The sequence below is a fragment of the Haliotis asinina genome, chromosome 6 (genome assembly GCF_037392515.1).
Source record: "Haliotis asinina isolate JCU_RB_2024 chromosome 6, JCU_Hal_asi_v2, whole genome shotgun sequence".
NCBI lineage: Eukaryota > Metazoa > Mollusca > Gastropoda > Lepetellida > Haliotidae > Haliotis > Haliotis asinina.
The window spans coordinates 41,578,622-41,602,585 of record NC_090285.1 but is presented as its reverse complement, the minus strand read 5'-3'; the positions used below and the strand labels follow the sequence as shown (position 1 = coordinate 41,602,585).

Below are 23,964 nucleotides of genomic sequence, written 5' to 3'. Positions count from 1 at the left end.
AGATTGTGAGAACATAAATTATAGCTCTTTCACAACAACCATTTCAGGTTCGTACAATCCTGTAAATGAAATATTTTACCCCCTGAAATATAGATAAATTCTACATCTGCGCTCATATCTATACCTCATATTATGTGACAGAGACACGCCGCTCTGAGTGGTTGAAATATCGTTTACGACTAAGAATTGTGCACTGTTGTCAAGAAAGGTTGATTCATGGTAATTAAAGATCGAAATGAGTAGTTTTAATGACAGGGTTTCATTTATAACAATGCCCATGAGTGATTTATGTATTTGCACCTAATAGAATATGTGTGATCTTTAATAATACTTCAGCCAGTTTATTATATCAGTAGGAAGTTTACAATGAATGAATGAATGAATGAATGAATGAATAGTAAGAATTAAGAATAAGAATTATATGTGAACGAATGAAAGAAATAAAAGAAAAAGACAAAAGAAAGAGATACATATGTGAAAGAATACATGACACATCACAGCCATCCCTTCCCAAACATGTTAATGAACGCAAAACTATCTATCAGGGATATCTTATTGCATGTGGGGCGTGGCATGGACATAAACAAAATGTTAACTGACACTGTCAAACACGCCTCAAAAACAGAAAGTTTAAACTATCACAAAGCACTGTAAACACCTTTCCAGTTTTGTCTAGTACTAAGATCAACCAGAAAGAAAGACGTTATAGAACTATAACACTCAAGCATAACAAGCATCAATTACGGATCAGATCAGTGATATGTTATATTTTTCACACACGTCAGATACACCCAAACAATTTTTCTAAAATCATAAACACCTTTCACCTGATAGTATATTTCCCTTGTGAAAATTAAAGGTGTACGTGAAAGAAGTTTTAGAATAATAACTAGAAACAATGCTGTGTAGTATTTCAATTTTGGATCAGATCAGCTCAGTGATATGTCACGTTTTTCACACACCTCACGTACCCTAACAGTTTTTTTAGATTATGAAACTATCACTATTACTTGCAAACACCTTTCACCTGATAGTATATTCCCCTCATAAAGGTGTATGTGAAAGATGTTTTTGAGACAATAACTAGAAAGACTCAAACAGCTTCATGTAGTTTTTCAGTGGCGGATCAGATCAGACTGGCAATGTGTCATATTTTCACGCACATCTAGTACACCCTAACAATTTTTTAAGTCTTAAAACTATCACTGTTACTTGCAAATACCTTTCAACTAAAGGTATATTTCCCTTCTAAAAATGAAACAAATGTGTGAAAGAAGTTTTTATCAACACAATCTAGTCCATCTTTGCTGTGAATTGAGAATGGAAGCCAGTGAGCTATAACATGACTACTTGAAACTTTACTACAACTCTACTGTACTAATACTGACACTAATAACAAATATTTGACTTAAACTGAAGTGACAAAATAGTTAACTTATCTTCTACAGGTAGGTTTTCAGTTATCACAACACTCAGCGAATTTAATCAGCTGTTGGTTGCATAACGATCCAAGGCACACAGTAAGGGCTTTTCGAGGAGTGACTGCTCCCCTTCAGAGAGTCCCCTTGATATGATATATGATAAGCCCAAGAGAATATTGTGTTTACACACTTTCAAACAGATTGGTTATGTGGTTTTGTGAAACAAAAAGCAATGCATGTTACCTATCTTTACTCCATGTAAAACAGTTGTAAAGAATGTAAATGGGGGCATTCAAACTCAGGACCACTGTGTCTGAAATCTGCATCTTGCTGAGTGTTACTGAGATATACATCCTTCACATTGCCCATTTGTAGCTGTTTCCTGATAAGTCTGCCGATGACAGTGTTGCAGTAACAATGCTGTACCCAGTGGCCTTGAATGACATGTCAGTTGCATTCATATCCATTATCTACCATCTCAGTTCAGTGAGAGTCTTCTCCTCACTATATATGTTAATGTGTGTGGATTAAACAAATGGCATATTAACACACAATATACCCTTGAATGGCCAAGCAGAGATATTCTTTTTCATGATATGGGTGGGTAGCATGCTTCACTTTCAAACTGAAACCTAGTATTTCATTAGCAGAAATGTGCTAATTAACAATGGCATCATTGACATATCATCATCGATAGCTACATCACAATGATGAAATGTATATTGGGGTGCTTAGTTATGTTCCATTCTTGTTTATCTTAAATAACACATAAATGTTGTTTTCTGATTGGCTAAGCGTTCTATTATTTTCAGTGTTCCCCACTTACAAGCAAGGTACATTTCAATGTACCCAACTGCCAATGGCAACTGATTTGTTATTTCGTGGTAGTATTTTTTATTTCAAATACCACTGAATCACGCATGATGCATGGATATTACCGATGTTTTGCAAATACGAATCAATGAAAGGGAGTTAACACTAAATCTGTTTTTCTTTTGTCGTCTGGAAAATCTAGCGATGGCTATAAAAACTGATGTACCTCACATTTCAATGAATACATTTTTACAAAACTTTCAAATGTAGTCCCTGTGAATATTAACAAGGGTAATTCCGCCACTGCAAATTTACTCAGACAATACCTGTCGGGAAAACAGCAAGATGCAAGGTTAGAATCATTTTATTCACACAAGTTGGCTGAAGTGTACGGTCCAATACTCATGCTTTGAACAGTTCAAAATTAACATTGAGGTGTTCGGTAAGATTAGTATGTAGTTCACTGGTCCCTCGGAGCCCTTGGGTTGATGTACCCTCAATGTTTCTTTATGTTCCCCTTGCCCTTCGGGCTCATGAAACATAAACAAAGATGTAGGGTATATGAACATGTACCTCAACTCATGCCCCCTCGTGATCATGAACTTATCATGTAGTAATTTTGCATCATCACCTGAAAGACTTTGACAACAAACAGATTAAATGTCTATGAATATTAATAAACTCTTCAAAAATAGTAGGGGAACTTCATTATTTTATTTGTGATAAGAAATATTTAGGAGATTTATCAGAGTCAATCAGTGTTGATATAATATTGAATGTCCCTCACCCTTTGCAATTCCTTACAACCATAACTATATGGAATGTAGTCAATTTTAAAAGATAATTGGTGTATGGCATGTAATTTGCATGTGTTCGAATCCCATTTCAAAACAAATGACTAGAAACAAACACTAACAAATGTGAGATGCAAGATGAGTGTCAAAATAAATATTCTAAGTGATTTCTTGACCTTCTTAAAAACCGTCAAAATCAAGAATTGGACCCCATGCATGTGTATGGGGCTACTGCATTGTGCACCTGCATATCATACGTTGTGTTTAGGGGTGGTAATAGAGGGAATTGGTGGTGCGTTCATAAGATGTCTGTGCTTTTTTCAACGCTATCACTTCCTATCCAAGCTGAAAATTCAGGTTCCCGTACTTTTTTTGAAGAATGTATATCAATCATTATTGTCATATTCACAGAAAAATACTTCATTCATAGTTGTTGGAGATGTAGTGGAAACATGATGGCTTGAAACGTCCATGTAGTGGATATGTCCTGTAAAGAATAGTTCACCATGGGCATTTCCTGAGGGAAGAGGGCTTACTTTTCAATAATGCCCATGGGTCCTGTTGTATCCAACTAATAAACTGACCGAAGATATACTTTAGATTTTATTTCAATATTTGATTTTTACTGATTAAAACAACTGGGATGAGACAGGCAGCTGAAGCATTGCATTGCATTGCATATGCAGTGCATGTGCACTGCCAGCACTACCCATCTTGTGTGGAGCATGCAGTTCATACCGACAAACAATCTCATTCTTCACAGCAATCTCATTTGTAGCAAAGCAAAGGGTTGTTGGTTCAAAACTGGGTGTCAGCCCTACATTTACATGTTGGACATTGTCAATAGTGTCATATTTTACGATCTCATTCAGTAATGGCAAGACAAAGTGGTATCAGTCTTCATAACAGGCAATAATACAAAATGTCAAGAGCTATTCCTCAGAAAATCTCTGGACAGGGAGATGATATTGAAATAATATGAGTGTGATAAAGCACTGCTCTTTGGTTATAGAAGTAAGGCCTACTTGCTGAACTCTAATCCCTGTGACCATAACCACACTCAGCACCATTTCAGTTCTATGGTGATGGTTTGTAAATAATGGAGTCTGGACCAGAAAGTCCAATGATCAACAGCATGAGCATTGATCTGTGCAATAGGGATATGCTGATATGTTTCAAACAAGTCTGCAAGTCTGGCCAGCAAATCCTGTTATGGCAATCATGAATTGCTGAAGTCCAATACTCTCTATGTCATCATCATGATTCCCTTGCTCTAAAGTTGCCTCCCTTGATTAATTGTTTACTTCATGGAGACTACTACTGCTAGACACATATTAGATGATCCTGCGTATTAAACACATTTGTGACAAGAGAGGCGGTACAACGAATTGGGCGAGTACACTTGGCTGCTACAGGTAGCTTGACGATTATGCATGTGCAATACATGCTAACCGTGACATGAAATCAACACCGCTACTGATTAACACCTGTCTCGCTACTGTTTTACACCTGTCTCAATACTGTTAAACAGATTTCAGTTGTAGTAAAAAATGTCCAAGTTAGGAAAACATGGGGAAATAGTTCATTCTCAGGCAAGGGAGATAGCATACAATGTTATCATGTATATGGGAAAAAAATTGCAACCAAAGCAGATTCTCTTTTACAAAGTAGCCTTGCTACTGGACTCTCAACGGCAACTTTAAAGCGTGTCAAGGCAGAAGGTGGTAGGAGTGCGAGTGGACCTACATTTATCAGTCCCACCAAGTTGCGCAAACTCAAAACTTGCAGTTACAAACTTGATGATTTCGACTGGTGTGCAGTCCGTCAATTTGTACAAAGTTTATATGGCGTAAAAACACAACTACCCACTCTGGATACAATGTATGATATGGCAAAGTGCCAGTTGAACTACAAGGGTTCTAAGGAAAGTTTTCGAAAAAATCCCAAAGACATGGGGTTTAGGTGGCGAAAAACGGAGTCAAACCGTAAACTTTTAATGGAACGTAAAGACATTGTTTCCAAGCGTTTGCAATACTTGCGTGCAGTAAAGAAATACAGAGAAGAAAATTGACCACTCATCTTTATCGATGAAACATGGTTGCATGTACACCTTATTGTCCCAAAGTGTTGGCAACTTGAGGGTGAAGTCGTAATAAATGGGGTTCAACCTCCGTCTGGCACCGGACCTCGGCTTATTGTGGTTCATGCAGGGGGTGAAAACGGTTTTGTTCCAAATGCTTTGCTTGTTTTTTATTCCAAACTCAAATCAGCACACTATCATGACGAGATGAACTTTGATAATTTTTCCATATGGCTCCAAGGAAGCTGATCCCAAAACTTCCACTGCACTCTGTCATCGTTATGGATAATGCACCATATCATAGCAAGCAAGTGGACAAATGTCCGACAACCACCAACTGAAAAGATGACATAAAAGCGTGGCTACAAAGGCACAATATCTCATTTGATGAGAAAATGCTTAAAGCCGGACTATTGTTTCTTGCAAAATCCAACAAATCAGGCCCTGTCTACAGAGTAGACACGATGTTGAAGCAACATGGTCATGATGTACTACGTCTCCCTCCCTACCACGCAGAACTAAACCCGATTGAGTTAATTTGGGCAAATGTGAAAAATTATGTCGCTTCACAAAACTTGCAGTTCACAAAATGTTCCTTGAGAGTTGCCACAAATGAAAGGATGTCTGCAATCAGTGCAAAAGAATGGTCGGAATGGTGTAAACATGTTAAAACAATTGAAGATGGTTACTGGCAACGATAGAAAGGGAAATTGACAGACTAGTGATTGACTTGCAAGTGATTCAGACACTGAGACTGATTCAGAGAGTGATAATTAAAGCATAAATCAGGAAGTCCGCCTAATTTTCCAGCATTGTTGTGTCTTGTATAATAATTGACACACACTATATCAGGTTTTTACTGTTCCCATACTTTGTCATACAAAAAGAGTAATCTTTGGTGAGTTGTCTGTATTTTATATTTTTTTAGTCACTGATAAATCTATTGTGTCTGGTACTGAGTAATCCCCAAACAGACAAATTTTTGTACAAAGATCTTTCTCACTGACTTAGCAATGTCAAAAGGTATTTTCAGTTTTCTGTACACAATTTTGGTGACCATAATAAAAATATGACAGAAATTTGGAAATATTGTTTGAATACTAACCATTTCTCTGGAACCGGTTATATAAATTTCCAAGACATGTATTCCCGGTCGATCACCACCGGAATTATGGACGAAAATCAGCCAGTACAGAGAAGTAGGAACAAAATTATGGGATAAAAATATTTCCCCCTTGCTACTCTGATTTAGCCACCACCATTCAGTAACAGATAACTTTTAACATATTAAATAGTTAAATGGAACACAATTTACTATATGTAGTTTAGTTATCTATTTAATATTTAGCAGACGAAAAGTCAACTTTACCCATTAAAACAACACCGCATGTTCCTTCAAATGATAAGACTGCAATTTCAGGCATAAGATACTGATATTCCATGCTAACCTTTAGTTAAGACAAAGACAAATAGATGATTGGGGCATTGACAAGCATTTTAGATGTTCAACAATTTTGTGAAAAAAAACCCCAGGAAAATGTCATTTGTTTCGTGACATGGATCAGTGGTCCTAAACATATTTGCTCAGTATATTGTGTTGATTCAATTCGTTGGGATTGTACCTGTTCCCAAATCGAGTGTGCTATAACAATTCATGCGTGAAACGCACGGGGAAAATGAACTTCTCGATATTTATAAGACAACCTGTCTCCCTCTTATTTCAAGTAGATTGTTCTGTGGGGCGTTCCCAAGTATGCAAATTGGGGTCATTTGTCAGGTCGTGGATCATCTTATATGTGTTTACCAGTACTGTACTAGAAATTTCTACATTGATGGCGATCTTGCCTTTGTTTTTGCTGAATACAAATTATTGAAAATATCAAACTTCTCAGTGTTATGATTTGCTGGTTCAACCGTAACAAAATGGGGGCTCATCATTTGACATCTGAGACCAATTGTGAAATTTATTTCAAATTTTTCCAATTTTGCAAACAGTTAATTGTGGCACCAGCAAAATTGTGTTTGAACTTGAGACAATCAGTCAAGACAATCAGATTTGTTGCAAATTTTTTCACATTCTAAACTTGATTCCAAACCTGCAGTGAGGAAATTTACTATAAAGGAGAAACTGCCAAAACTGGCATCTGTCCAATCCTGCATGTTTTCAACACCGGCATAAAATCTCAGTCCCATCAGAACTTGTACATTTACCATCAGCTCTACAATACAACACTTTGTCTAAACCGAATTACTTCTTCAGTCCCAATGAGTGCTGGTTTAGACAGCTTCTATTGTATTGATGAGGGAGTTTTTGAACATGATGTTTTAGAAACGGTGCCAGGGGAATCTTCACCAGTTGGAAATGAAAAAATTAGAACTGAAAAGACTGGAAATAGAAAAAGAAATGGAAATGAAAAAGTTTCAAATGGAGAGGGAACTAGAGAGAGATACAGAAAGGAAAGGAATGTTACAAACTCCTGTTTAGAAATCAGGCTGCAGGTTCCCCAAGTGCTTTTGGCATCCATCGCACCTGTGCTTTCCAGGTGGTTCTGTGGAGAGTTTTATTTGTGAGAGTAAGTCCCTTGATTCTGTAGTTCGGATGGAGTTTTTGCCCTTTGTTTCTAAGGGTTCTGTGTCACTTATGGGAGATAATTCTACTCCATGGCTCGTTATTATCTTGAGGGATACTGGAGCTCTTCAATCTCTGATTTTGAAGGATATTTCGCATTTTTCTGATGAGACTTCAGCTAACTCAGATGTTTTGCTTCAGGGTATAGGTTCCAATACTTCTGCTCCTCTCTATTTTGTGAATTTGACCTCAGATCTGATTTCAGGTGAGGTGAAAGTTGGTGTTCTTGACTCTCTCCCAGTTCTGAGTGTCGATTTGTTGATCGGTAATGATCTTATGGGGGCCAAAGTTGGTGCTTATCCAAATGTCACTGTTTTATCAGACAGTTCAGTTAAAACACAAAAGTTGGAGGATGAATTTCTGGGTATTTTTCCTTCTTGTGCAGTGACTCGTTCAATGTCAAAAGGCATTTTTACTAAGACGTCTTTTCTGAATGATTCCATTTATGATTTGTCAGATATATTAATGGATCATTCTTTGTGTGAGGTAGAGACTGATGGCTTATCTTCAAAGAGTACTAGCTCTTCAGGTCTTCTTGATAAGAGTGATAGTTAGTCTGGTTGAGATGACATTCTTTCCAGAGAGCAGCTTATTGATGTGCAGGGTAAGGATGTTGAAGTGCAGAAGTTGGCCAGTAAGGCTATTTCTTTTGAGGAAGTTGGCAAGGTTCCAGTTTGTTATTACTACAAGGATGGTGTTCTGTTGATGAAAAATAGGTCACCGGATGTTCCTGTGGAGGATGAATGGAAATTGTATCATCGAATTGTGGTAGTATTTCAAAAGCATGTACTTTCATTGGCACATGACAGTCCCATGGTAGGTCATCTGGGTGTCAATAAAACTTGTGAGAAAAGTTTGACACATTTCTTTTGGCCCAGTTTGAGACTAGATGTGGCTGAATTTTGAAAGACCTGTCATGCATGCCAAATTGTTGGAAAACCAAATCAGAAAATTCCTTCCGCTCCCTTAAAACCTCTACCACCTTTCAGGAACCTTTCAGTAGAGTTATTATTGATTATGTTGGTCCACTACCTAAGAATAAGTCTAGTAATAAGTATTTGCTCACAGTCATGTGGGTGCTTCGTGCGTGCGTGCGTGTTTTATAAATGTATTTCTATGATGAATTTAGTTTTTATAGTTCAGTGTCTCGTAAGTCAACTCATGACTGGATGTCAGTTTCTTTTTTATTCATGAATGTTTATAATGTATGTATATGTCATATGTAACTGTTACACTTAAAGGTCACATGCAACCAAAAAATCAAACATAATTAAAAAACATTTATCACTTATTCATGACATATAATATACATTGCTGCTTTTAAAAAAACAAATAAACACAATTATAAGCGTACAATTGCGATTCAAAAGTGCAATATTTTGTACTTCGGCTTACTTCCCCCGAAACGAAGCCCTCGGGAGACCGAACCCAGTCATAGCGGGTGGATATGCACTCAAGTGTAACGACGGCTTTCGATTGGCTGTTTCATTTGCTGATATGCCGAGGGTTCATTGTGTGTGCAGAAAGATGATCTGTTTGATGGACATTTTAGAAGTATAGCCAGTCACAAGAAAGTAAGATTCTTTAAGGATAACAACTTCTTTTTGTGTACTTGATGCGTTGTTTCAGTATGGGTTCATATACTGTTGTCAAACAAAATCATATACACGAAAAGAAGTAGTTATCCATGAAGAATGTATATAGAGATGTTGGGTTTGGAAAATACATATTCTCTGAATTTGCGCTCGATCCAATCCAAAATCCTGTCAGTAGAGATGGTAAACTACTGCGTCGCTGGAATCTGTCATTTGTCCAAGTACAAAGCAGGACTTGAAACTGACAAGAGTTTGTACCAGTTTCCGTCAGATCCGGTCATCCGAAAAAATGAATGTAGTTTGTTTGCAACTCTTAGACATAAAACATGTCATGTGTATCACACATGCCTAATTACATAATGTGGCAGACATGGGACTCGGGTGCACGAGTCATAAATCAACTTAGTTTCTTTATGTTGTATAGTCTGATAGGTGTTAAGTTCAAATTGCACATGGTAAATGATTGAAGCTGTGTATTGCATGTTGTCTTTAGCAGACAGGCAGACAGACATATAGGTGTGAATAAACCAGACACTGAGCTTACTCTGTGACAGAAACTGCTTACCACAATCGACAAGTTGTTTTACGTAACGAGTAGATTATTTACTTGTTTGTGTACACAACCAAGATTAGACTACTGCTCACGACCTCAGACGCTGGGCATGCATACTGTTTCAAGCTCCTCGAACCTATTCACTGCGCATGCGTTATGGACGCAGCGCAGCACAGCTGTTGAAACCAGTTTTCCCCCCAGCGCTGGGGGGAATTTAGTGAAACGTTTGAACTCTGATTTCGGGGGCTGTTTTTTCATCGCGTTTTTTTCAACTTTATAGGTTGAATTGGCATTTGTTATGATTTGTTTCGGTAAGTGCATACCGAAAGGTACCAGAATCTGCAAAGTTGTGTTTTACGTTGCATGTGACCTTTAAATAAAATATTTGTGTCTGTTTGTCATAACATCTGTTCAGTGAGTGACGGATCAGGGGATCTTGTGGGCCAGGATAAATACACTAACATTTTGGTCTGATAAAGATTATGTACAAAGTGAGCAAAGTGTTGTCTAGTTATTTGTGTTGAAAATGTCACTCCAGGGTCATTCATTAAAGATTGTAAAAGGTCCCTTTGCAAAATATGTTCTTGCACCTCACAGCATTTAAGTTCTCCTCATTCATTTAAACACATGCTGCAGCTGTTATCCCATCCCTGATCATAATGATCCAAATGATCCCCTTCCAAAATACATTCACCTGTGCACCTGTAGAGTTTGTCATGTCACTCATGACAATGCTTTGCCACTTTCAATCAAAAGTTTTATCTTTTTCACTGAAGACATTGACTTTGAAGCTCTGGTATCACAATTCAGGCAGTTTTCCTAGGTGCATAAACATCATCAACTTTTCTCACAGATACACCCATTTCCAGATGTTGTAAGGGGCTTGATGTGATTTTTGTTACTGCTGAACAGCCTACATACAGTCTACAAACTGGTTGTTTGCCAGAAACATTGCCATCAATGCCAGTTGCTGTTTCTATGGAGGCTAAATTAATGAGCAGTGTAAACACCATGAGGTACGAAAGAAGCATATCTATAATTCTCCATGGGGTAAAATATGTTGAACTGCTTCAAGAATGAAGAATAAAGCTGTCTTCCGCACTTTGTAAGACTGCATTGAGTGATCTGTTTATCTAGTATGTCATGTTTCTTGAAAAAATTGTGTAACCTCAAGAACAACCACACTTTCCTCGTGTTCCTGTCTGTGAAGATTTGGGGTAGATTAGGTCTTACGTGCTTTTTGTAGGAGGCGACTAATGGGATCGAGTGATCACACTCGCTGACTTGCTTGACAAGTAATCTATTGCTAATTGTGCATATTGATGCTCCTGCTGTTGATCACTAGATTGTCTGGTACAGACTTGATTATTTACAGACCGCTGCCATGTTGCTGGAACATTGCTGAGTGTAGCATGAAACTAACCTCACTCACTCACTCTTTGGTTCAAACTAAAAAATTCATTCTAAAACGTTCCAATAAACAAATTCCATGTCATAACTTTTGCCCTTGAGTATATCCTGATGAAACCATGGACTATATAAGTATATTAAAATTGTGTTTACTCTTATGAGATACCTCATGTAATAAGGTATTTTATTAATTACAGGGTACATCATGATCATGTATATGAGTATGAGTGTTGCGTTCCCATGACCCAAGGTCTACGAAATAAAGGATTTGAGTACAAATATAAAGTGAAACACTCAAAAAAGGACAGCAGACCCATCTGGGAAACTGTGCACTATTTGAAGAGGCAACACTTGGCAGGAAATGATCCAAATCGTCACTTCAACTTTCCAGAATATAAGAGGAAAGATGTGTGTAAGTATATGTGCATCATATTACCTTTGGTGATGGATGATGAGTTGAGTTTATTGAACGGTATATGTACATACTATCATTGATTCCATGACCTTGTGTGTGTAATTAAAATATTATGAGTAACATTCTCCTGTTATTAACTCTGTGTACTTATAGGCAATTTGTAGAATTAGACCCATTCTTTACAATGTGTAGTTACATGTAGTTAAATGTTCTGAAATATAGTTTGTTACACTGTAGGCATCTCAGTAAAAGCATAAAAAATAAAAGCCAAAACGTACATGTCTGTTTCCAAACCAAACTTTTCAGAGTGTGGTCTTAACTTTTTAATACAAACATTTTACCTGAATGTCAGAATAATTTCATGTATTTCTTCTTCAGCACCATGGCATCAGTATGATGGATTTGTATATCCAAAGATGTCGGAGAACCTACTGCAAAAATTATGGTCAAAAGCTTTTGGAGGAGGCCTTCAAGGCAGAATCCGTCATGATGTCATGCTTGCAGGAGAATTATTTCTACCATCTGCAAAATCAATTTTGACCAAGTTAATTCAGAGGGAATCTGGAGAGACGAGTATTGTTGAAGAGGACTTGGATAAGATTGGCATGATGTATACTGGATTATCCATACAAATGGTAGACAAAAACATGGATATGTTGGACAAAGATCTTTCTGTACAGGTATGTCAGGTTATGAAGAGAAAAAATGAATGTTAATGGCAATGCATAAAGGATGGCTGAATTTCTCCGCTGACATTTTTAATCTTGAAATCAAACAGTGATAAGACATCTGAAGGGTAAGTATCTATTAAATTCCTTCAGGGCTCAATTTCCGTTATGACAAATTGATTGCTCATACTGAAGGTCAAGATTATCCCAAGCTGAAAATAGTTTGTTTTGAAGAATTGAGAAACATTTGATGTTTGTTCATAGATGAGGTGGTAAACATGTAGGTAACCAGAAGGTCATTTTTACAATTTTCAATCAAATGCCTTTCCTTGAATACATAGTTTTCACTTTCATTTCATGAAGTTGTTTGGATACCGACATCGTATGTCCCAGCTGGTTACCATAATAAAAGTCCAGTTTGTTTAAGAGGTTTAAGTGACCTGTCCTACAGAAACTCCCTTACGTTTCCTTATCCTTACTCATGCTTATTATGCTTGTCTCTTTCTTCTATCCGAACATAATGGAACACTTGAATCGTTTTAACTTGCTTCATTGAAGGGGACGTAAAATCAACACGCACCCACGAGTAGCCTCCCTTTAGTCTCTGCATTGGCACACAAATCGGTCGTGCTTGTCACTCTCTCCTTCATCACCTAGACGACGGATGTGAGGGCCCCTGGATATGACACCATATCCTTTTACTTTTTGACTTATATCATCTAGCTTTCAGTTGAATCTGGTTTTTGGTCTGTATATTGATGTTATGTAGCAGAATTATTACCAAATTGTACATATTTTGTAAGCAGTTTGTCTTGTATTTTATCATTATGTTTGCTTATGTTTTGATGAAAACTTGCTTTGGTTGTAAATACAGGTTGTCTGCAGTTGATCCCCATGTGTATTATCCTTCTTGTACTACAGTTTGCTTTTTCAGCTCCCATTGTATCCTTTGAAAAACTATAACAGAGTTCAGTAGTTGTGCATTTGTTGCTCTAAGGTGTGCAAAGGATCATATTAGAAGGCATAGACAAGTCATATTGGATAAAAATACTGATTACAGCACTAGTAAACATGTGTTAACTGCTGCTAATATTCATCATTTTAGTGAATTGTGTATAGGCTCCCAGGGGCAGTCCTCTGCTATAGTGGCAGCCTCTGTCTCCATCCAGAAGAGATTGTCACCTACCAAGATCCCTAGCCCATCATCTATAGGGAAGAAGGAAGATGACAGCCCAGAAGACTTTGTCAAGCTCCTGTTGTGGTACATCACAGAAGTCGAACTCATTCTCTTCGTAGATTGTCCCTCCAGACGAAGCAGATGTTTTGATGACCCCCTGATCCCCCTTCCAGAGATTCCAGTCTTTAGTCTACCTGTTTCGACAGCTAGTGTGACGGCAACAGTTTCTACTCTGGTGCATGGCTTGGGTCAACCCCTACAGCCACCACAGACACAAGGTGAGTCATCCGCTTTATCTCAACCAGAAGGCTCAGCACAGAGCTTCAACCTGAGTCTGTTTATGAAACAGTTTACGGAGAAGATGATGTCCATGATGGAGCAATGCTTCGTGGAAGAAAAGGTGGCCACAGTTCCACAGTCGTGCAGGCGATGTCAGCAACCCTGTGTAGCAGCACTGCAATTATGTCAGCGCGGCTAGACCAAGATTGCAGTTGTCATGGGGTCCTGCATGAAGATGCTACAGACAGAAGCTTATTGTAAAGATGAAGACCTGCGCAATAACTCACATACGAGTTTCCAGTGCAAGTCAGTGCCGCAGGACAGCAGAAGTTTACAGTCTACCTGTGAGGCAGAATCAACCACCTCCAGATGACGTAGTCGTAGAGACTCCCCAAGTAGACATGGTACAAGTGGCTGTCAACGTGGATCTTCATTGGTGTAGGATCATCATAACTTTGCACACAGGAATTATCACCATAATCCAGTGTAATATAGATAGACTTCCATCGATAGCATCGCATCATGGATCGTGGCTGATTTGAAATGAAAGACTGACACATCATCACTGCATGTTGAGATTCAGCATCTTCATAACAGATAAAGCGTGTGCATAGTTGATTCATAACAAATAACTGTTTACATGAGTATTAGTTGATTAAAGCATTTCGGCTGCAACAAGTATTCTGCAAACAGAATGACAACTTATGACTGGGAGATTGATGAGATATGATTCAAGCCATGATACCACAAGCAATACTTTCTCCCTTGACACTTTGCAGTTGGCAGTGTTTACTTGGCCAACTGACGTCAGCCCAAGCCATGACTTGCTGGGAGAGGTTACAGTTACGCCCATCAAAGATATTTTTTTCAGTGATCACCTGAACAATATCAATCCATTTGTTCTACTGGTTCGTCTTGATACATCTGGTGTGGTGGACTCAGAGACAATGTCTGTGGGTGAACCTACCTAACCTTCATCTATATGTTGGTGCATCTCTCCAAGGATGGGGTGCTAGCCTTGACAATGAATTGGTGGAGACAAGATCAAGCTGCACACATCAATCTCATAGAGACAACAGCAGTAATCAACACAATACATCACCGATCAAGGGTTCTCAAGAACCCCCAGTTCAGAGTTCACACAAACAACTCCACAGTGGCGTTCTACATCAACAAATGGTCAACTAGGTCACCAAGTTTGTTACAGTTCACGTTTCACCTGTATAGCAAGGTGAACATCTTCATGCAGGCATGCCACATTCCAGGAGCAAAGAATGTCACAGCAGACATACTGTCATGACCACTACAGCAGTCTCCAACAGAATTGATGATACATCCAGATGTGTTTCGGCTCGTAATACAGATAGTAGGATCCCTGATAATAGAGCAAGGTCAACAAATGGTTACAGACATTTGTATCTCTAATACCAGATCCACAAGGCTGGGCTACAGATGCTTTCAGCATACCATGGGAGGGACTCAACACACAAGCATTTCCGTCTCCAGTTCTACTGCCTGTATTACAGAAAATCAAGCATACAAGACTACAACAGACTGCGGTCATGCCCTATTGGTCAGTGAGGTGTGGTTTCCCAACCTCGTACAAGTCCTCGGAAATCCTGCTTTAAAACTACCAGAATTCCTGAATCTGTTAATTCATCCACATGCCAAGCAAGCTCTCGGAAATCTGTCATCATTCCAGCTACATGGATTTGCATGTTACTCTTGATCTCTGTAAATCCAGGTGTTGGGCTGTTTCATTTGGAGACACTGACAAGCGTGGCCAGTCATGTGACCGATTTGTGTGCCAGTGGACAGGTTAAAGAGGGGCTACTCATGGGTGAGTGTTGATTTTATGTCCTCTTCAATGAAGGGAACGTCAAGGAATTCAAGTGTTCCTCTATGTTCAGAAAGAAGAAGGAGACAAGCATAATAAGCGTGTCAGGATAAGTATAAAATGTCAATTTTAATCAGAAAATTACATTTTTTAAATATAAGTTCTTTACGTTCTATGAAATGTGGGCTTGGATTCAACTTGATAGCTATGGAACTTGGAAGAGCAAGTGTGTTTAGTTTTACACCACACTCAGCTATATTCCAGCTATATGGCAGCAGTCTGTAAATAATTGAGCCTGGACAAAATAATCCAGTGATCTACTGCTTGAGCATTGATCTACACAATAGTGACATGGTGATGTATCAACCAAGTCAGCCAACCTGACCACCCTATCCCGTTAGTCACCTTTTACGACAAGCATGGGTTATTCAAGATCAGCTCTATCCTTTATCATCACGGGTGGCTTGGAAGGAAGTGTTATGATATGGATCTCGGGTCCAAGTGAGGGTACCAGTGAGCTCCCTTATCTAACTGGCATGCTGGTTTGCTTGGGGGATTTAACTCAGCAAAGAGTCCGAAGTCACAAGAAGCTAATTACAATTTTATTTACAAGAGATGGAGTAACAAGGGTGGCCACAGAGAGTCGGTACAACCCTCTGGGCTGAGGGCTAGAGCTGACTTGTGTTGGGAGTCTAAACCCTACTGATGGACAAATGAAGTTGGAGACTATTTAACTACAATTTAAACAATACAAAGATTCTGATTTGCTGACTGATACAAAAAATGGGTGTAACCTACAATAGCCAATGAAATACAGAGTAAACAAAATGGGGTGTGTCCTACCATTACAACTTCAGTGACCAGACAGGGGGAGTACTTAATCTTTTAATCCTATTCTAAGTGGCATTAATCTTGTTGGCACATTTACTGGATGCTTGATTGCTTACCCTTACGACCCAGTAACGACCCTTAACTGGTGTTTGCATAATGTTATTTTACTGTAGGTGATGGCATGTTTACCTCTTCAAAGCAGTTTATTAACCCGTCTAGACATAACCCTTGTCTTAGTGAATGGTTTGTCTTACAGTGTTCTGATTACCTCAGGCTAGGATTCTAACTGTGAAATTGTGTGGTCATTACTTATACCTTTTTCAATGGAATGTCTGTGAGATAAGCTTTACTACTTTTGAGAGGAGTCTTGTCTAAGCTTTTACTGATACATGATGAAACTAATATTCTATATTCATATTTTCCTCATATTGAATGCTAATATATTGCTTGTACTGGTTACAATTAATAAAGAATTTTGGTATGAATTATCATTTCATGATAGAAGGAAGGAAGGAAGAAGCATATGCGAGGTTGTCACAGCATCACACCTAATGGAAAGTTTCCCCATGATGTAAAAAAATTTTAATTGTAGGTCAAAGTTAACATATGAGGACGGTTGAAACATTTTGATTGAGCTGTTTGCAAACAGGTATAAGATGATCCGAGAACTTGATTTTTTAAAGTTGGTCCTAAGTTTTTGTGCTGGTTACCAAGCACATGGATGAAGGTTGGTCACCTTGGTTAGCATGGCATGGCATGCCTGTAATGGTTGTCTTTTTACTTTTTGCAAACTGTCATGATTTAGCTGTAGAAATTACAATTATTTTCAGTACCAGGTATATGGATTTTATAGACCCCTGTCTTCCCCCACTTAAATTGTATATGCGATCAGTGTTACACACTATTTTGGCAGAATATCGTGTAAATATCACTTGAAAAAACAATATTAGTTCATGGCTGACATTTTTTCATTTGTTTACTTTTGTCTTTTGTAGATGTTCCAAAAGATCATGGATCCTCTAATTGACCATCTTGTGAAGTTTGAAAAGAATTTTGCAGCTTCCCTTGTGCTTAGTGTTTTCATTCTGTCTGCATACAGTGAAAACAAAATTCCTTTCAAAGCTGAAGGCATGAATAGAGATTTTCTCAAGAACCTGATGATGAGGCCAGATTCACAGCAGAGTACTGTTGAAGGTTTTGAAGCTCTAAGAACACACTTCCCAAAGAGGTCTTCAAAGTAAGTAATTGAAAGTTCCTACTGTGATATTCATAATTTGATGATATTAATGATATTAAATTATTGATGATATGACACTTGCTTCCCATGTCACCAGTGACATATTTCAGTTCTCTAAAGCAAACGTTAAGCTTAAAAGCATGCATACAGGAATTTTCCACAAGAGAGTATCCTGTCCAATCCAACTCAGATAGTCATATACATAGATATGGCATATACATCAGTGTTTAATAGGAAGTTGTTTTAGCAATTAAGTATGCATATTGAATGGAAACAAGACTCCCAACATTCACCAGGTGCTCTTTAGCACCTTGGTTACAACCAGGGAATTCTCTTTAATTTTCATAATTTTTCCTGATCCTGACTCATTCTGCTTATCTCTGTCTGGAGAACATGGATTAATGCATGACAGACATTGGGGGTGAGGATCAGACGCTGATAACCGGTACCTGCAATCACTACAAGAATTTATCAAATGTAAACAAACTACATTGTGATGAATAAATGTCACAAAATTTGGATAATTATTTTTTAAAGTTTGATATATAATGCACGCTAAATAAAACCAAAAACCATACTCAGCTAAAGTTGGACACAGGGTCTAAATATAAAAGGATAGTAGTGCCATATATGGACTCCAGTATTCGCCCAACCATCCACATGGGTGATGAAGACGGGAGTTACAAGCATGGCACAAGGGATTCAAGTGTTCTACTATCATTCACATAGAAGAAGGAGATAAGCAAATAAACATGAGCCAGGATAAGTATAAAAAATCCATTTTGTTTAAAAAATTCATTTTGATCAGATTCATTTAGTTTATTTGTTTATTTATTGCATGCGTATTACTGATTTAAACAAGACAGCATTGCTTAATTACAGTAAAATCATCACTTTACAAATTTCTGAAACATGAGGGCTATGAAAGCCATTTGGTCAGAATAAAATGTCAGTATCTAGTGTGAGCATTAACAATAGCTTGGTAATGGTGGCCCATGGAAGAAAGGAGATACCAAATGCTGTCTAGAAAAATGTTTTCAAGCTTTTGCTGAAGTTCTGTGTACAGTTCTTGTAGTGTCATAGGTGGCGAATTACGCTGGTGCAAGCAATGATCAAAAGTATCCATACATAGATGTTTATTTGGGGACAAATTGGGTGATCAACAAGGCCATGGTAACACCTGAACAAGGTGTTTTGCTGGAGGAAGTTCTGGCAAACACTTCAACGTGAGGTCTAGCATTGTCATGCTGGAAAGATCCAATGCTGACAGTGATGAAGGAATGATGTGACATTGCAAAATCATGTCTCTTTTGCAAGCGCTATTCAATGAACTTACCACATGCACATGAAAAGCGAAAAAGACACTCATGTATGTAGCTTTCCCGGGTCGACACCATCAGCAACCATTCCTCCACATTTTTTAAGTGAAGATGGACAGGTTTATGTCAGATATTTTCAAAATCAAATTGTTCCTATGTCAAGTTTCTTTTCTGTCTTTATTTTTTAGAAGAGTATGTATGAAAATGTATATACACATTTACTTCTGAATACAGCAAATATTTGTGCATACATTTGCAACAGTGAAGTACAGTTAATGTACTCTGAACAGTAATAACTCTTATGTTTTCAGGTAATTTGCATGTAATACAACACTTACTATAATCTCTCCTTGTCTTCGTTTTATCAGGCCTCTTGACAAATAAGATTGAATCAAGGTTCACATATTCTTTATTCACAGAAAATGCATAATATGAACAAGGAATTCAGATACAGTCTGTGTTTTCACACACATACACAAAAAAGATCTTTTAACAATTATTTCCAATAAAATGCAAAGTTGTACTGTCAAACAACATCAGTGATATGCACTGTTTGACATTGTCAATGCAATCTGAAAGTAGAAAAGTACACTGCTAGAAAAATTGTGTGAGATAATGTTTGCTTGAGGTGACCCCACCACATACACCTCTTGTTGTATTTACAAAATATGAGCCCTGTAATCTGAGGGACAAAAATAAACAATAATTAGCTGGTAATTATCCTATAAAAGAGTATTATTTAGCTGTGATTAAGTGACTATAATAAGTTCTCTTGGGAATAAGTTCTCATTCTTATTGATGAAAGATACTAATGTGGTAGGTAACCGTTATTAATGTGAATGCTCTGATAATTCTGAATGTTTTAGTTCTGAAAGTTGTCATACTGCCAATTGTAAAACATTGATAAAAACTGAACTGAGAATATTCTTGATGAATTTAATCAGGACATATTTGGCAAAAAGGATCAAAACAGACAAAGCAAATATAATTGTTTCATTTGCAATTTTATGATGTAAAATTCTGATAAATAAGAGAATTTGAACTGTTCCAAAATGACACAAGGAGAACGAACATATGTGTTGCAGTCTGGGCTTTACCTTCTAGGATACTAAGAATAAAAGGCTGCGGGTGTGAGATGAACTCATTTATTCTCCGGTTGGTTGATATCTCTTGATACTGACATTCTGTAACAATAGTACTAGTGTCATCATAAATACATATTCATTCAGAGGTTAATATCTATACATATTACATCACACTACATTGCATACAATCAGTAAGCATAAATAAGGTTTACAGATACATTACTATCTGTAGTAATGCATACATCATATGCTCATGTCATTGAAAGTACATATACATATATGTTTCTTACGAATGGGTTTACCAAATTATAATATGTCGTCATGTTATCAAGTACATGACACAAGTCAATAATACAGTATATGCAACAATAAGCAAATACATCACTTATGCATGAATCGTGAAACAGGTTATAACATGCCTACCCTGTGGGTGACACAAGTGTGTTGTAACAGGCAATCCCCCCGTCACATAACTACAGGATTGTGATACCAGAGTGAAGAAATTGTAACTCATGAAATATATGCATACATATGTCACATGACTGAGAATAGTTCAGACACAACAATTAAACTGATACAATACACATGATTACCAGGAAAGGGAAATAGTTCCCATCTTTTTACATAGAATATTTCCACCTTCCCCGGTGTAATTTCTGTAAACAGCCAAATTTTCGTGACCATTTAATTTTTGCAAACTTTGCATCAGACATCATGACGCGAGAATAAAAACATGCGATAATATAGATATATCATACACTCTATTCAGGTAAGTCAACAACACAAAAACAATACAGGTGTCATTGCTCAATCACGTGTCACTGCTGGGCTAATCTGGATTAACACGGCTCAATCACATTCTATTTTCATTGCTCTAACACCTAATTAAAAAGGATTAATTCTGAGATCAGTTACATTAATTTGTTGTTAGATCACCTCACAAATCTGTTTATTTTATAACAGCTCAATGGGCACGCACCTGCGTGTCGTGTAAAAACATTCAGAGATGCCCCTGTAACAAGATCACCTCGCGAAAATAAGAAGGCGCGAAAAGGTTTAGTGAACATCACTCACGAAAATTTAAAGGCGCGGAAATAAGACAGTTTACAGTATTTCAACACAGAAATAAGTTCATTGATTGTTTTTTATACCTGTACAAGTTTACTGAATGTATATTAAGGGTGAGGTATGCATGTCAGTTTGTAATTTTGGCTTTTGATTGGGATGGAGGGTACAGTGCAGGCGGAGCTCTTACCCAGGAAAGGTTTACTTCTTTCTTTGATTTATATAAATAAGCCTGTTCCAATCACGCTTGTAATTCAAAATTATATAAAATCATCAATCATACACACGTTCCTGCATGAGAGTATTCATACATGTGCTAATTACACTATCATAAATAGTTTACTAAAAATGCTTATTAGGATACTTAGGTGTGCATAAATAAAAGTATGTAGCAATAATGGACTATAATTACTAACCTTGTAAGTACAGTGTTCAGTATATGGTTTTTGCTGTGCACAACAGGTAGGGATGACAAGTGATGACCACTGGGGTGAGGGTAACAAGTGCTGTATAAGTGAAAATGGCTGATGCCCCATGATTTGAAATGAGCCAGTCCCAATCATCCAGGTGATCATTACAAATCACATAAGTGACAGAAAGATAGAATAACCTGCTTGCCCTATAACCTTGTAATGGAATGATCCAAAACAATCAGAGATCTGCATTAAACACCTAAAATACTACTTGCTGACAGCTACTCATTGTGAACACAATTAATGTCTGTTGACCCAAAACAACACAGATGTATATACATTTTGATAAAAATAATGCAACACGTGAAGTTAATATAAATGCTTTTATTTCAGCCTCTTACATATGAAACATTAGTAGTACTGCTGTTAAAGGTCACATGCAGCCAAAAAATCAAACATAATTTATGAATCACAGTTATCACTTATTAATGATGCTTAAAATGGATTGCTGATTGAGAAAAAAAAACAAATAAAGAAAATTATAAGCGTATAATCACCAATAAAAAGTGCAATAGCTTGTTCTTGGGTTTACCTCCCTTGAAACAAAGCAGCCGCGATACCGAACTTAGTCAGAGTCAGTGGGTGTTTACTCAAGTGTAATGAAGCCTTCTCCTTGGCCACTGGATCATTTGCTGACATGCTTAGCCAGCTCTTCTTTGTTTTTCGCTTATAAGTCCGATAGGTGTTAATTTCATATTGCACATGAGCAGACAGACGGGCAGACATATAGGTGTCAATAAACCAGACATTGAGTTTTCTGATTATGACAATCAAAATGTTTTTGTGTATGTATCAATAGATTATTTACATGACCAAGATTAGACAACTGCTCATGACCTCACATTCTGGGTAGGCATACTGTTTCAAGCTGTGCGAACTTATTCACTGCATATGCATCATGAGCGCAGCATAGCTGTAGTAACCACTTTTTCCCCCATTCCTGGGGGAAAATTAGTGAATTTTTTCATCACATGTTTTTGTTTTCAACTTTATAGGTTTAATTGGCATTTTTGATGATTTGTTTTGGTAAGTGCATATATACTGAAAGGAATCAGCAAAGATGTGTTTTACGTTGCATGTGACCTTTAGCTAATGAGAACAATTGTAGATGTCTTAATTCTTTCCTAGTACTTCATCAGTTTGTTAAAGTTTTATGTGACCACCTTTGTCTTTCATTCAGAACACTTGCTAGAACTGTTCTTAAAATGATGGAGGAAAACAGCTCAGTGACATCCCACACTGTCTATCTTACATTGCCCACATACAAGACCTCATGTGCAGATTCTTCATGGTTGTACCTTGTTCCCCTGTTGCATTTTCTGAGAGAAGACTCAAAGCCAATGTTGAAATATTCAACAAATCACACTGATGATACGTGGTGGGGTATAAAAAACATTGAGCGACACAAAGAAAAACTGAAGATTTGTGACCAATGGATCACGTGAGTATTGTCCTACCATGATTTGGGGTCCCCCTGAATTTTAATGAATCAGTAGATGGTTTAGAATTACAGCAACATACACACATCTTGAGTCAAACGAATAACAAGTGCAGGACTTTGAAAATAATTACAGTTGTAAATTATAAGGGTAAATCAGGATCAATGAGGATCGCCATTACTTCCCTTACCTGGTTCATAGAAGATTTCATCTCCTCCTCAGAAGCTTGATTCACCTTAACATCTTGAATGGTCATTGTGAAATCCCTGCTTTTGGTTTCGGTTGTTTCTGGCATCACCTCTACTGAAGGTGGTGACATTCCTGCATGTTAGCATTGTTATAAGTTCTTTGTTCTTACATTTACTTTTCAAGCCTCTTTCATTGATCCAACCTTTGAGGATGTCTCCCTTTACTTCACCCATTGTACTTCCGACAATCCATGCTACATCATCAAGAGATATTTCATTTGATATACCTCACTTTGGGCAATCATCACGTGCGTTTAAACTGATGCGCAAAAGAACATGAATGCCTGTTATGTTGAATTTTTGGCAAAGTTGTTCAAGTTAGTGAAAGGTCGAAACAGTTTGCCCACACACTGACTAATCATGTGCCCAACTGCAGCATGTTGGCTAAGTAGAAGCATGTGAATTTGTGAAAAATGGCAAAACGTGCATCTTGCTGACTAGTTTATTGCAGTTTGACTTCTTGAGTTGTATCTCCATTTCCAGGCTTATGAGCAAAGGATCACAACAAATTGGAACATCTAATGTCTTTGGAATGTCTAAAATATTATTCTGTCCCTCCAGCAGGTCTTTTTCCTCAAGTTTGTCTCAAGCCCCAG

The 23,964-nt window shown here is 37.6% G+C and overlaps 1 protein-coding gene across 1 annotated transcript in view; it reads left to right on the top strand.

Moving 5' to 3' along the window:
* Positions 1–23,964, top strand: part of LOC137286116 (E3 ubiquitin-protein ligase rnf213-alpha-like) — a 251,401-nt gene that overhangs the window by 112,364 nt on the left and 115,073 nt on the right. The window contains exons 7-10 of the mRNA XM_067817776.1: positions 11,493–11,707; positions 12,089–12,390; positions 17,498–17,739; positions 22,862–23,122. Of these exons, the coding sequence (XP_067673877.1) occupies positions 11,493–11,707; positions 12,089–12,390; positions 17,498–17,739; positions 22,862–23,122 (1,020 nt within the window). The remainder of the gene's footprint in view (positions 1–11,492; positions 11,708–12,088; positions 12,391–17,497; positions 17,740–22,861; positions 23,123–23,964) is intronic.